The 15536-nt window shown below is 40.1% G+C and overlaps 1 protein-coding gene across 2 annotated transcripts in view; it reads left to right on the top strand.

The window, feature by feature from the left end:
- Positions 1 to 15536, top strand: part of TTC28 (tetratricopeptide repeat domain 28) — a 109392-nt gene that overhangs the window by 3120 nt on the left and 90736 nt on the right. For both annotated transcript variants that reach the window (XM_071445283.1, XM_071445281.1), the window contains exon 2: positions 2658 to 2936. In XM_071445283.1, the coding sequence (XP_071301384.1) occupies positions 2658 to 2936 (279 nt within the window). The remainder of the gene's footprint in view (positions 1 to 2657; positions 2937 to 15536) is intronic.

Raw genomic sequence — 15536 nt, 5'->3', positions numbered from 1 at the left:
TGTTAACAGGAGAGGAGCAGTGGTGAGCAGTGGAAAGTGGGGATGACTTTGTAATGAGTACTTTTTGTGAGTTGGTACCATAATCATAATCTTTTTTTATTTGTGGTTTGAATGCCAGAGTGACTCAGTTTTACTGTTTCAGGGTTTTTTCTTTTAGCTCACGATGTTTTACTGCCTTACGTAGTTCTCATGATAGCAGGAATTAAACAGGAACATATTCCACAAATTACCGTCATAGTTTTCTTTTTCACGAGATTGTTTAGCGTCACAGCATATTAGAGGCAGAAACCACTTCACTTGGACCCAGAGGATGTGTCCTCATGGATTCTCCTTGTTGTAACAGACTCACAGTGTGATTCTGGAAGGATCATTACCAGCTTTGTGTGTGCATTTGTTTGTGCATAATAAACTGCCAGAAAAGACAGCTGTTGTTGGACTTGTCTCACTGGTGCTCCTCGAGCTTGTGCTGGGTGTTTTGTGCCCTTGCTGAGGGTTCAGTAGCTCTTGGTGGTCCTGGGCTTGCAGCTCCAGAGAGTCCCTGTGGTCAGGCAGAGGGGTGGGTGAGATGCCACTGATGGCCCTGAGCTCTCTAGGGGCAGCTGTGCCTTCACACCAGGCCAGCCTCCTGCTAGAGACCTTATGGCCACAGCTGGTGAGGAATCTATTATTTGAAATATTTATCTTTTGAATAACTTAAGTTCATGGCTCGTTGTGGTGCTGCTGGTGGAAGCTGCAGTTTTCTGAATGTGATAAAAGCGTGGGAAATGCATGACATTTGGTATTTTTCATTGTCCCTGATGCAGGTCAGTGACCAGGAAATACTCAGGGAGGGAGGCAGCAGCCACCTTTAAAGACACGTGAAGAAACTGCTGCCCTGGCACCTGGGTACTCACCTGTCCCCTTTCCTGCACTACCTCCAAGCCCTCTGCTGACCAATTACCTTTCTCAGGCTTTCCTCATCTTTGTGTTTGGACACGTGCCCACGTAATAGCTGCTGAATCTTCATGCTCAGTTCTTGGCCTCAGGTCACAACAAACTGTCCATGGGATGAAGTTTATTGTCAGATCTCACAGATGTGTGAGTTATTGCACTGCTTGAATGAAGCAATGTGTTCAGTGCTAGCATTAGCAAGAATACTATAGAAAAAGCAACCTTCACAGATGAAAGGAAGAGAGGTTTTGGTTCAGTCTACTACAGGACAAGAAACAGTACATTAACTGACATAAAGGAGATTTGGATATTAGGAAAAAAAATTAAATGATGAAAATTTTGAAGCAGTGTAAGGAGATTGCCTGAGTAAAGAATAGAATCTCCTTCAATAGAGAAGTTTAGAAAAAGTTTGGACAAACACACAAACACTGTCAGAAAAGAATGGCTATAATAAGAAAAATAAGAAATCAGTAGTTTCTAACTTGATGCTTTTCTATTGTTGTTATTTGACTTAAGGAAGAAAGGGAAAAAAAAAAGAAAAGTCTATAGACCAATTGATTCTTGTGACAGGATGTCAGTTTGCAGCTTGCTTCCCTTTCCACCTTTAAAAATATTCCCCAGCTGGCTCTGGTAATGTATTTAAGCCCTGTGGTTGTTGTGTTGTGGTAACAATGTGTGATATTCTTAAACTTTTTCAATTTGCAGGACTAAAGCTAGATGACACCAATCTTAATTATAGTAGTCTGAACCTTTAATGAATATTTTCAAGTACTTTGTATGTTACCATATGTTTTGTGTTGCCTGTTGCCAGTACTGTTACTGCAGAACTCCCAACTGCCTTGTGATGAGAGTTGGACTAGGATGTTCTGCTAAGTTCTTGAGTGTCCTTGGGATAAAGTAGGGTTTGCATGACAGAAACAGTCACTGACTGCAAAGGGGTGGTTGAGGAAAATGTGCAATGTACAAAGTTAAGTCAGGAGAAAAAGACCACCACAGTCAAGGGAACTAGGATTTTATACAGCTCACTTAGCTCACTTTAAATAATGTCTTACAATTAGAAGACTTAAATATTTTTTTCTTTGTTATTTTGTATTACCTGAAGTTGTGGGAGGGTAGCTCTGCCAAGGATGACCTGTTATTAAAATAAATTGTAGGTCCTACTTACTTCTGTAGTGTATGTGGTTCTAAAAACTCCTCCTTCCCTTCCCAAATATGAACAATTTGCAGCTGCATAGGGTTGTATGTAGAGATTGTGGGGTTCTTTGGTCTTAAGAGATTTTACACATTTTTCCATTGTCTGTGTACGCCTGTGCTTCTCTGTGATACCAAACTTCAGATGTACAACATCATATTCACAGCTGGCACCTGTTCTCTACCTGGCAGCTCTGCTTAGTGCTGTAGAATCCAGTAGCATGGCTGAGGAGAAAAGCACTTCTGAGTATGTGGAGTGCAGCACATGTAAACATACTGCAGCTGCTCTTGTGTCTAGAAGACATCATTCATAGGGAATTATATGTTTTGCAAGAGTCTTTCTGGTACTCCCCTCAAAAAGAGATTCAATAGATAAACTATTTACTTTTTAAACAGTCTGGTTCTGAATTCATCCTTTGTTCTGCAGTGATGCTGGTGGCTTTAATTTTTGCTGTACAGTTTCTAATAGTTTAATCTATCTTTCTGTAGCATTTCTTAACACTAACATATAATTTCTCCCTTTTCCCCCCTGTCAGATTTCTTTCTGTGGATCAAAATCCTTGAGAAGGAAAAGTCCTGACAGTCCCATGTTGAGCAAAGCTGAGTTTGTGGAGAAGGTTCGGCAGAGCAACCAGGCGTGCCATGACGGCGACTTCCACACGGCCATCGTGCTCTACAACGAGGCGCTGGGCGTGGACCCCCAGAACTGCATCCTCTACAGCAACCGCTCTGCAGCCTACATGAAAATCCACCAGTATGACAAGGCCTTGGATGATGCCATCAAGGCACGGCTCCTCAATCCCAAATGGCCAAAGGTAAGGGGCTGTATTTGTCCTCTGTGTATTATCGTTCTTCTGGGGAAGGAGGAACTCCTGTGGGGCTGTTGGTCACGTATGTAGCACCCAGTGTAAAAGAGTGCATGTATTTCTGTGCTAAAGTCTGGTTTTGCTAAAAGCTCTAGATAATAATGTTGGGGAAGATGGAACAGGAACATCTTATAAATATGATTGCCCGGCAAAAGATTTTGAGAATATGAAAACTATAAGCGAGATTGAAATGAAAGCAATGAAAGCAAACTTTGAGATACCTCAGTTACTGAACAACTGGAAAACGGTGGTATGGCCAGCTGAAGGTAATGCCCTTTTGATGAGAAAATACCCTTGTGGTGGTGTTCACAGGGGTCCCAGGACGAGGGAGGAGATGAGAATCTTGACTCCATGTTTCAGAAGGCTGATTTATTATTTTATGATATATATTATATTAAAAGAAAATGATACACTAAAACTATACTAAAAGAATAGAAGCAAGGATTTCATCAGAAGGCTAGCAAGGAATAGAAATAGAATGAAATTATAATAAAATCTTGTGACTGAGCAGAGTCTGAGACAGCTGGACTGTGATTGGCCATTAATTAAAAACAACCACATGAGACCAATCAAAGATGCACCTGTTGCACTCCACAGTAGCAGATAATTATTGTTTTTCTTTTCCTCTGAGGCTTCTCAGCTTCTCAGGAGAAAATATCCTGGCAAAAGGATTTTTCATAAAATGTGTCTGCTTGCAGGCAGGTCCAAGGGTCAGAGCAGACCCCACTAGCTTGGCAGAAGGGGTCCAAAGAGTAGTTTTTAGAGTTTAAAATGTAACACAGTATGGTAATGTAATGATTCTTACAGGCTGTATGTATAAATGCTATAGGATTGTGTCTTGGACTAGATTGGTTAGTGAGAATGAGAATATTCTACACAAAAGAAGATTTATTGTATTGTAACGGGAACCTCGCTCTCTCTCTCTTCAGACCCTCTTGCCTTCTCTCTCTTTCACACTCTCTTTACTTCTCTTGGGCCTGCTCTGAGCTGTGGCTGGCAGCTCCAAGCAGGGTCCCTGCACCCAGGTCCTTTGCAATAAACCCCAAGTTCCTAACCTGGCTTCAGAGATCTCTCATCTCTGTCTGTCCTGGCCGTCCTTCCCCCCATCGCTCCCACATAATAACATATTTTCTGTTTAAAGTTGTTTGACTTGAATTACCTGTTGGGTATTAAACAGTTTTCTGTGCAAGCATACTGTTCCCCAATGGGAGTATGCTACTATTTTACTGTTTTAACACAGCATGGTTCCTGGGTTGTGAAGACCAGACATCTGTTTTAATGTTTAATGTAGTCAGTATTCATCAGCATCCAAGAACATGTGGTTCCAAAACTTTGAGAGGTAGCATAGACATTCTTATTAGTAAATTAGAATGATAAGGTCTTTCAAAATACTGTTCAAAGAGTGTTTGTGTAGTATATTTTGGACAAACATTTGAAGAAATATGTATCTTGGCATTCTCAGTAAGACTGTCTATGTAAGGAAACATTTGTATAGAGCAAATGATGTTGGTTGCCTCTTCCTCCTGGGCTTGCTTCCCACCAGCTGCCATTGATTGCTCCAGTAGCTGCCTGGCCTTGGCTAGTCCAGGGCCAGCCCTTTGCATGCTAATTGATTTTAGCAGCATCTGCTCCAGATTCCATTTCTCCTGTCAATCCCTCACCCATCCTTATGAGCCACTTCAGCTAAAGGTGCAGTTTAAGAGCAGACTCATCACCCAGGTTCCTCTCCTGAGAAATTAGAGCAGATGGCAAGCATGGTGCTCTGCACCAGCTGGGCTCCAAACTATTGAAGGTTTCTTTTATTTCAAAGCAGATCACTCTTAATTCTTGTATTTTCATTTACAGTTGTTTATTAGCCTCTAGAAAAGCTTCTTCTTATGCTTCCTTAAGACTTTAATTAGTCCACACTAGAAGAGAGTCCTGCTTTGTCAGGGAGATGATTTATCTTCACAGATGGAGTGGTTCAGAATGGGCTCCCAGGGAGGTGCTTGAGTCACTGGAGGTTTTTAAAAAAAGCCTTGATGAGGCACCCAGTGCCATGGTTTGGCTGTAAGGTGATGTTAGGTCACAGGTTGGACTCCATGATCTCCAAGGTCTTTTCCAACTTAGTTTATTCTGTGATTCTGTTTTCCTCATTTTCAACATTTACAATTTCTAAAATGTGTATTTGTGTTTTTATTACATATTTAATCCTAGTTTTTGCCAGAACAAGGAAGGGTGTACTTTGGGGAACAAATTAACTAGTGTGGTATGTTTTGAACACAGGCATTTCAAGAATATCTGCTAGCAGAGAATAGGCAGTGGTGTTCAGAAGCTGAGAGGAAGTGCAAATGGTCAAGTGTCAGTTTGCAGAGTGTCCCTACACAGTACAGGGATGTTTATTTCCTTGTGTGTGTTTGTGGAACTTGTCAGAGACAAAAGGAGGGCTTTGTCCTAAGCTGGAAACTTGTATATTTCAATGTCAACATTTATTTACCAATTTTTTTAAAAGAATTGATTTTTTTTTTTGATAGAACAGAACTGGGAAAATCAAAACTTCTGCATACAAAGTCTAAGCAAGTTTATTAATTAGCCAGAAGAGGGAGCTTAGTAGGGACAACTGGTATTTGGTTTGAAAGGCCTGAGTTTTAAATACAGAACCTTACTTCCTTTCCCTTAGGAAGCTGAAACATTAATTTGAATGCAGGTTTTTTGAGTTTTGAACTACTAAATATAAGTTTCTATATTTCTTTTCCTCCTTTGGGTACAAACTACATTTCTTATGTAGTTTGTTAATTCTTACTTTTTTGCTCCTACTCCACTTAATGCTTGTTAGCATCAGTTCAATAAAATCTGTGGCTGAAAGTCACATGCTCTTAACATCCCTACCCCAAAATCTTTCTTTAAAGCATTAATTAATGTTGGGTATTTAGCAGGTGTGTTTATACAAATGCATATTCTTATCTATGCAGCTCAAGACATGAACAATGAGAAAGTGATTGCAGAGAGAAACATCAGATCTCTTACAGACCACAAGAACTTGTGTGTGGCTGAAACATGTTTATAACAGCAGCACATAAACCTGTTCATAGCCTTTGTCTGAGAGGGCTGGCTTGTGTGTTCTGCTATTTGAAAAATATTTTGTGTACATAGCATTGAGAAATGAAAGGACAACAGAATATTTCAGGAATTAAACTGCATTTTGGAAATATCCAAGAGGCAAATCAGATCATGCTCATTTTGTTCTTTGATTTCCCACTGAACAGTTTGCTTTGTTTTGCTGTCGATTGTGCTGTAGAAAATTTTTCTTCTATTTCTCTTCACAGCTGCACAGCCTTAGGCATGGTGCATGAAAATGGAGGGATATATATTATGTGACTCTGATACCTGAATAGTCTCTCCTTAGTTCTTGCTGATTTTGAGGTATTTTTAAATCCTCACATTATAGGAAAAATGCTGTGGCTTAAATAGTTGAAATTTGGACCTAATTCTGTGCTAAAATGTAGATTTCACTTCCCGTTGAGTGCTGGCTCAGTGCTGTGACAGCTAACAAAAGGTACAAACAGCCTACTGCTACTGAACAATTAACTGGGTTTTGGCATTGATTTATTCTCTTGATCTCTCAACAGAAAAGTTGTTCATTAACAGGAGATGAAATGACTTTGTCAGAATTGAATACATTTGGCTAATAGGAACATTCACAGCCTAAGACAAATGGAAGCAAGAATCACAAAAATGGATGTTTTCAGCACTCGGAGGGGTACCTTGATTTGATTTGATTTCTTTGTCCTGTGTGAGTAGAAGGATGCTGACTGTACCATTAGTGACACTGTGCTGTTTGAAGCCCCAGGGACTGGTGCTTGAGGAGCAGCATTCCCTGAAAAGCACAGTGGGTTCTGAATGAGAGGGGGCCAAGCTGGCAAATCAAAGATCAGGGTTCAGTAATGATCTCTGATTATTGCAACTGTTCAAGCCGCTAGGCAGGGAATAATCTTATTTCCTGAAACAGGACCACCTTTTTGTATCAACCTTTTTTAGAGGGAACACCTTTTAGAGAAAAGCTGAATAGGCTGGAGAATGTGGTTGATGCAAAAGGAATGCCCTGTGCATATGTAATTCAAAAGTAGCTAGGAAAAATTACAGCACTTTTCATCAGGCACGACTTTCTCTGATGGTCTTTGTTTCTCCTAATTTAAAATTATTGTCTCAATTTAAAAATGTGGCTTAGCATCTCTAGTGGAGAAAAAATATGAAAGAACTGAAAGAAAGGGAAATTGTGAGCTGTGAAGCCTTTGGGTGTTTGCAGTGCAGGAGGGGTTTAGGTGCTGTCATCTCACCGTAGGGGAATTTGGCAGAAACCTTGCACTGGGATTTTGTTAAGTGCCTCCAGCTGTCAGTCATTTGACCAGGACTTTTACAAGAAGAAGGGACACTTGCATGCCCACTTGCACTTCTCCTGACTGCCTGCCCATCTTTATAAACAAACCTACACAGGCTCTAGCAATCCCTGACAACCTCAGAGTTTCTCAGTCAGTGGCAAGCAGAGTGCCCACCCTTGGTTTCATGTAAAACTTCTGAGCAAAGAATGTGACTTGACCACATAACTTTTTTTCGTGAATAGACCTCTTGTTTTTAATTTGATGAGCAAGGAACTTTCCAGTCCTGTCCTTCAGCTTACAGTCTGTCTTTAATTTGCAGAAAGTTGCATTCCAGTTTTTCAGACATACATAAAACCATTTAACTGACTTTTTTCACTCTGCTAGAACTTGTGTTACATTATCATGAGATTTGTGCATTTCTTTCTGTCTTTTTGTGTTGCAAAACCACAGCAGAGCTGAAGTTGGCTGGGACCCTTAGAGATGAATGCAGGGTCAGCTGGAGCAGGTTGTCCATGACATTGTCTGGTCAGGTTTTGAATATCTCCGAGGGTGGAGCCTCCACAGCCTCTCTGTGCAACATTTTCCTGTGTTTGACCACCCTGACCTAAAAGTTTTCTGCTCCCTCCCCCCTACTTTTTTTCCCATTTAGATATTTAAATAATGAGCATCATGTAGTGTTTTGACAGCTTTATGGAGTTAATGTTTTTCCCAACAGTCAGGTTCACTGGGGAATTATTCTCTGCACCAGAAGAGATGGTTGTGGCATTGCTGGGGGAAAACTGCAATGCAGATAAGTTGTGTAGGTTCTCCTTTCCCTAAATTCTTAAAATTACAGAGCAGTAGCAGTGCAACATGAGTGTGGGGGACAGGGACACAGTGGACTGATGACACTATAATTATGTCATCCTAAAAAAAAAAAGAAAAGTATTTTCACATGTAGTGTTTGTCTGTTTAGACAAGTATACAAGAAAAATGGCTCCTTTCTAAGAAATCAGCTTATTGCCTTAGAATTGGAAAAGCTTATAGAGGTACTTGAGCTCAGCATGCAACAAATCAACACAAATTTTCCAAGCACTTACTGTAGGGTTTCATTATTCCTTCCTTTGTTTTCTGGAACCCTTTTGTATATGGAATAAAGCAACTTAAAATTTTCTTTTATGGAATTAACTGCAGTTATTCTACTTAGTCTAAATGGTGTAATGGAAATTTCTCTCCTGGAACATGGTAGTTTTTTTACCCCACAGCTCTCTTGCCACTGGAACTAGTTATATTACTGTGCAGGAATGGTATAGTGGTTTTTATTCCTCCTATATCTGAATATCCAAAGCACAAATGAAGAAGTAATTCTGAACTGCAGAAGTGAGGATTGATCTGCAAGGGTTTTATTTAAGAAAAATATCTTGTTACCTGCTCATTGTGATTCAGGCACATTACCACTGGATAGCATTTTAAGACATTTGGACAGCTTTCATTTATTTACACAATGGGGTTTTGTACCCCATAGTTTCAGACTAAAACCTCAGTATGTGTTGCTGTTGCTTTTTCTCACCTACCCAAACCTTGAGGAGTTAACTGCCAGATGATTTTTCTGCTCAGTTTTTGGTTCTTCAGACATTTGTTCCTTCAATTTTGTTATTCTTAAGAATGAGATATATATTCCTTGTTTTTACTCAGCATACAAGGATTCAGTTTTCTCATCTTGGAGATAAATTCTTTTGTTAATATGACCACAGTGATGACTGATTGTGAAGTTGTGGAATTGTGGAGGGTTGGAGGGATGTGTGGAGAAATGAGTGAAGCACATGAGAGGGCGCTCTGTGCTCAGGCGTTCAGCAGGGCCTGGGATCTCATTTCAGCTCTGCAGAAATTCACATTTTTAAGATACTTTTAAGTGGAATTTCGTTGATTTCTTTCCACAGTTGGTGCTGTTCTTGCTGCCCACTGTGTTTTTCTGACATCAGGCAGGAGTGGCTGGCAGGGCAATGCTGGCAGATCTGGCTCCTGAGTGTCACTGATGCTCAGCAGTGGAAGGAGAGCAGCTGTTCTGAGCTGTGCTTTCTGAAATGCTTTGCTTTGCACCCACTTTATCTGGATGTCTTTGCATTTTAATTGTTTACTCTAATTTTGTTACCCTACTGTCTTTATGCCCCTTATCCCCATCTATTTTTCCTTTTGTTACAATTACATTATTTGCTGCTTTGTTTAATCAAATCACCAACAACCATGTCTCAGATATTTTTGGTTTTGTTCTGCAGCAAATAGTCCTATTTTTCTTAGGATTTGCCATCCTGGGTTTGTCCCAGCTCTCTGAATTTATGCTGTAGTTCTGGTTGGCCAAGGACTAGAATTTGAGACTGCCTAAGAGGTTGTGGATGATAAGGAGTGCATCAAGCCCTCCTCTCCTTTGAGAGCTGCCCATTGGTGGCTGAGTGGCAATAAAGAACAGGAGGGCATTTGAGTGCATTCAAGGATGCTGTACCTGGTTTCTCTGTGATAGACAAGAATGCTCTTATAAACCTGCATTTCTTCTTTGGGTATACAGGCTGATACATCATGGCCTTTCTGGACCTCACTGGATCCTCATCACAGACCTACAATGCCAACCAGTCTCTGAGGAAATTAAATTAAATTGAGAGTTTATGAGAGCAAGTAGACAAGAGAAAACACTAAAAATGGAGAAAGCAGGAAATTGCCTTGACTAGCAAGTCAGTAGGAAGCACTCAAGGATACCATTTACACAGTGTGCTACACTGTGCCAAGGGCAAGAAAACCCAGCCAATTAGCAGGGGCCTTGCTGAGAGCTCCCTGACAGCTGAAAATACATCCAGGGCTTAACATTCCATCTTCCTGGCCTTATAGTGCCAGCAGGGGTTTGTTCAGGTCATTCCATCTCCCTCCCTGCAGCCAAGTGAGATGTGAAGTGGCTGTGATCATGTACAAGCAGGAGATGCAGCACAGGGATAATTGCTGCATTAAGCACAGGCATTTTCTGAGACAAGAGCATGGTGACAGTTCAAACTAATGCAAGCAGGAAAGAGGTTTGTGGCAATTATTTTTATTTCTATAACCTGTTGTTCTCTGAGTCACTGCTCCATTTGTGTCTGAGGGCACTGAGGTCTGAACTGCTGCACAAAGCAGGTGACATTTCCCTTTTGCCACAAGCATCTTTGTACATGATTTCTCATTTGCTCCAAAGAGGAAATTATAAAGCCCCTTGTGTTACATGGAACAACAGAAATAATTGCTATTTATCAGCTATTATCCACTGCTATTTATCAGCTATTTTCCACTGACAGAGAATTTGCCCCTGAAGTTTAAAAGAGAGGTTGAACAATATTGTAGTTTCTATCATGTAGTGAATGGGCACTCTAGTTTCAATTTTATTTTCTGGGTTTATGTTAGTTTTGAACTCTTCCTTTCTTCCCTTCAGTCAGGAATGTCAAGTTTCTGTCCTGGAAGTCAAATAACTGAATTTCTCTAGAAGTTCTTAGAAGTCTATCATAGACATAATTTTTTATGCTCTTCAGTGCAGTTATTTTTGTAATTTCTGATGACTTTACCAGAAGTTGGCAGTTGTATGCAAATTCCTGTACTGCTTTTTTCATTCTAAAACAGTTCAGGAACCAGCTCATACAAAAAAAATATGGATATATATATTCATATTATCATATGAATATTGATGTATATATAAAAATAAAATAAAGGCATTTTTCTTAGTGTCCAGTATTTGAGACTGTTCTCAGGCAGTGTATGTGATGGCTTTTGTTAGTCAGGGTCAAAATTCTATTCCATGTGCTTGATAGGTCTGGAACTGAAAACTATTCCTTTGGTTTTTCTTGGGTTAGAACTAATACAGTGCTCACATCCCCTAATGGAAAACTTATTTTTTATTTAGACAAGTGTTAAATTCATGGTTTTATGATTCATTTTTAATGAACTTCTTCAAAGATGTATACCAAGCCCTAGATGTTCTGGATGCTAACAAAGGGAGAATGTACTTGGATGAAACATTTGTTAATAGAAGCTTGTCTCATATGGGTAGTGGAAAGAAACTTTCTTGAAACACTGCATTAATGGGTAGTTCAGGCATAATTTTCCAGCTTTTTTCAGGGTGAAAAAGGAGGTTTAATTTTTGCCAAGTATTTTACTCCTTGTGGCTATCTGCTTGCAGGCTCCTGTCCTTCACAAATAAAACACAAAAAGCAGTGCGAGACATAGCAGAAAGGGGATTGTGAATTATACAAAATAAACTACTAAACAATTCAATGATAATTTAATAATTCCTGATTTATGTAATTAAAGGTGACTTAATAAACTCACATCCTCACAAGCACTGGGACCCATGTGTCACAGAATCACAGAATCACACAGAGCCTTCTTCTGCCTTTTGGAGAGCTCTGTTCCCCTCTTATAGGAGGTGTTGGCTCTTCCATGAGAATTATTGTGCTGAGCTGACTGAAGGGCCACATGGTGGAATTTAAGCCCTGGTGGGTAGGAGATGTTTAAGGAAAGAGGAATTGTGGGGTTGGTTTACCTGGCAAACATGTCTGGCAGCTGTCAGAGATTTTGGGGCTTTCTGTCCTCGAGGTTACATTTGAGCTGTTGTATCTTCATTATCACTCATGGGCTTCTCAAGAACTGAATTTCTGAGCCCATTTGTCCTGTGAAGCCATAACATCTAGTGGAATTCAGTTTTGTAATTTTTCTGAATGCGTGAAAAAGCTGGTGAAAGGTGATTTTAACCCTGTAACATTCAGTTCTGTGTTTGCTGGACAGCTCCCCCCTGAGTTGGGCAGAGCATGGTTGGGTCCTGCCTCACTCTGGTGGACTTTTGCAATAACTCAGGATAGGAATTCTAGACATCTTTTCTTATTTTAATTTTCTTTTTATTTTTTTCTCGCACTGTAATTCATTCTTAATTGGTTCAGAATACAAAATAATGGTTCTCCTTTGCTTTTCCTTTACCAGCTGAGTAGTAACTGGAAAACAATCTAATGTCAGATTTTGTTGTTGTGTAACCTTTAGCCCCCCCCAGTTATCACACAGGAATACCTGTAAGTTCTTGATCAGCTCTTGGTTTTCATTGCTTAGACATCTTGTTTTGGCCCTGATAGCTCTCCTGCAGTGAGCCACGGTGTTACTGAAGGTTTGTGATCACTAATAGTGATTAATTTTAATGACAGTTGCCCTGAATCCTCTCCCATGCCTTTAGAGATACATGTCAAGCTTCAAGGCCTCTTATTCATTTAAATGTTCTCTGGGAACACAGAGTAGTAGTCTCACTCTGGAGAATTCAGATGTGCGATGTGCTCATGTTTATTTTATGGTGATACATCTCATTCAGTTGCCATTGTTACCAGGCTGTGCAAGGAAATTACTTTTTATCATGAGTAGGGTGGATAGGAAATGCATGCAACTGTATTTCAGGGAGTAAATTTTTCATGGTTATAGCCCATGGGTACTAAATAAAAAATGTCAGCTTCTTGGATTTGGTTGCACTCTGAAAGTGTGCTGAGAAATAATGGCTTTTGTGACTGTTTGGGAAAGGACAGCTACAGCACTGAGCCCTCCTAGGCTTAAAGCAGAAAATATGTGCACTTAACTCAGATGGAAGTGTTTGGTATTGCAAGGTACAGTCACTGAGGCTTTGGAAAGCTGTGGCAGAATAGGGAATGCAGCAAAAAAGGAGTGTGGATAAGAGGAGTGTGTATAGTAAATGTGCTTTTTAAGGAGTCTAAATTAGTGTTCCAATGAATAAAACAGAAATCAGTTGCCTGTATGATTTTGTGCCCTCCCACATTTGTTCTGCTTGATCTCACACTCTGCTCTGAGTGAGGATACTGATCCTGGAGTCTGCAGAGGGAGCAGCATCGAGCTCTCAGTTAATGATCCAAACCAGCAACTCACTCCTGGCTCAGACACATCCATTGTCTCTCGTGCTCTCACACAATTTCTCCTCCCAAATACTAATGCTTTTGTTCTTTTTTTCTTCTGTGCCCCCACACAAAATTGTTTATATTTAAAATTGGTTTATATTTTATTCTTTATTAAATTTTGTCTATACTAAACAAAAAAAAATCACAGAAATGTAATTTTTATTGTTTGTTAGTTTAGAGTGCTCAATACTGTTAAGTACAGTGATAAATCATATCTGGAGCTATAAATATTTTTAAGCATTTGTAAATACGGTGCACATTGTGTTGGGTTTGGTTGGTGCTTCATAGACACAGGAAAATTTAAAATTTGTATGAAAATAACCATCTGTATTTCACTAATTAAAAATTTACTGGAGCTTCTGTGAATTCATGTTTCATAAAATCACACTGTAGAACATAAAGGAGCAACTTGAATGTAGCAGATCTACAGCTCTGCATTCTGTGAATCTCAGTTAAAGACAGTTTTGCCAGGAAGGTAAATGCAGTGAGCACCCTGGCCTTTCAAATGCTGAGGTCTCTGATGGGCTTTTGTGTACATTTAACTGAATTTTTGCTTTCTACCATGGTAAAGAAAGCAGTGTTTACATTTTACTTTAGGTATCTCTGTGAATCTCTCTAGTGTTACAACCCCCAAAAATTCTCTCAGTACAACATAAAGAAAGTTTGTTACTTAGTTATTTGTCTTTTTTTGGGGTTGCCTCAGTCCCTTGGCCTCTGAAGTGAGCAGTAGCATTGCTCAAATATTCACACTTTCAGTATTGTGTGGCCTTCAGGTTCAGCCTGAGGTTGTGTTTGAGGCACTGGCTCTGAAGGTCAGGTACTCTCAGTTGTGTGGGAATTTCATCTGCTGTTTTTTTGTGAGGTGGCAATAATAAAGGTGGAGAAACACAACTGTTTGTGATCTAGAGGTACAAAAATTTTATTGCTGGAAATAGACAGGAAACAGGCACAATAAAATTTTTTTACTCTTGAAGTATTTCCCAACTTCTAAATAGCTAAAAAGCCTTGAACAATGTCTGGCAGGTTTTTATTTTACCTGAAAACAAATGGAGGATATGAACATTTGTCTTGTAATCTAGAGAAGGCTACATTTGCAGTCAAAAATTTAAGCAGATATCCAAAACAACTGGGTTTTATAACCTAAAGGACCCTGAGACACTTGCACCAACAAAAGTTGTTTTGTTTCTTATTCCCTGCTCACAAAAATTAACCATCTGCTCATTAGAAGTGTTACAAATGGAAGAGCTGAAATGGGGCTGGTATGGCTTGCAGCTTTTTGGCAGCTGCTGAGAGACATAGTAGGGTTTAGTAGAGCTTTTCCTAGAATCCCAGAATGGTTTGGGTTGGAAGGGAACTTAAAGCCAGCTTGTTCCAACCCCCTGCCATGGGCAGGGACACCTTCCACTGTCCCAGCTTGCTCCAAGCTCCATCCAGCCTGGCCTGGGACACTTCCAGGGATGGAGCAGCCACAGCTTCTCTGGGCACCCTGTGCCAGGGCCTCCCCACCCTCAGAGCCAAGGATCTTAAGTGGCATGGAGGTGCTGATTTGGGAAATAACAGAATGTGTGAGCACAATTCACATCCCAGCCGTGCTGTGCCACACACAGAGTGGGGTCACTGAGGGAGCCTCTGGCACACGTCACAGGAATGTTCTAGAGTGGACACCCTTGAAGGACTATTGTGAAATTTCTGTTGTTCCTACCAATGCAAGACTCAATCCTTTGGGAGCTTCAAGTCCATATTCTGTGCTTATTGTAACACAGAATTCACATGAAGTGGCTTGGGTGGGATGGGACCTTTGAAGACCATCGAGTCTAAATGTCTTTAAATGTGCATCTCTAGGAGGTGTATGGTTTTTGGAACAAGCTATGGAACAACAAGATATGGAGGAGATTTTATAACTGAAAAATTTTAATTTTGGTGCCTGACTGGGACGTGTGCTGAGATCCTTCATGCAGTTTGGTGGTTGTAATGTTTGAGGAGCACATGGACAGTGTGTTCAGGTGCCTAATATTTCATGGCTAAACCCTCATTGGGGGCATCTCAGAGCTACAGAAAGTGACAGCTTTCAAGATAATGCCTTTATAATAAAGACAATAAACTTTAAACAGCTGTAGCTTTACATGCAGTCTGCTTTCCAAATAGGGTTCAGTTATCTTCGCAGTCAAATCTCTTTTCAAGATGTTCTGAAAAGTAAAAATCAAGTAAATACATTTTCAGCTCTAGTTTTTTGATACTGCTGTAACTGGGTGAAC

This window comes from Agelaius tricolor, unplaced genomic scaffold (genome assembly GCF_023055355.1).
Source record: "Agelaius tricolor isolate 1412-34295 unplaced genomic scaffold, bAgeTri1.0.p SCAF_20, whole genome shotgun sequence".
Lineage (NCBI taxonomy): Eukaryota > Metazoa > Chordata > Aves > Passeriformes > Icteridae > Agelaius > Agelaius tricolor.
The sequence above is the reverse complement of the archived record's forward strand: the minus strand, read 5'-3'. Positions and strand labels throughout refer to the sequence as shown.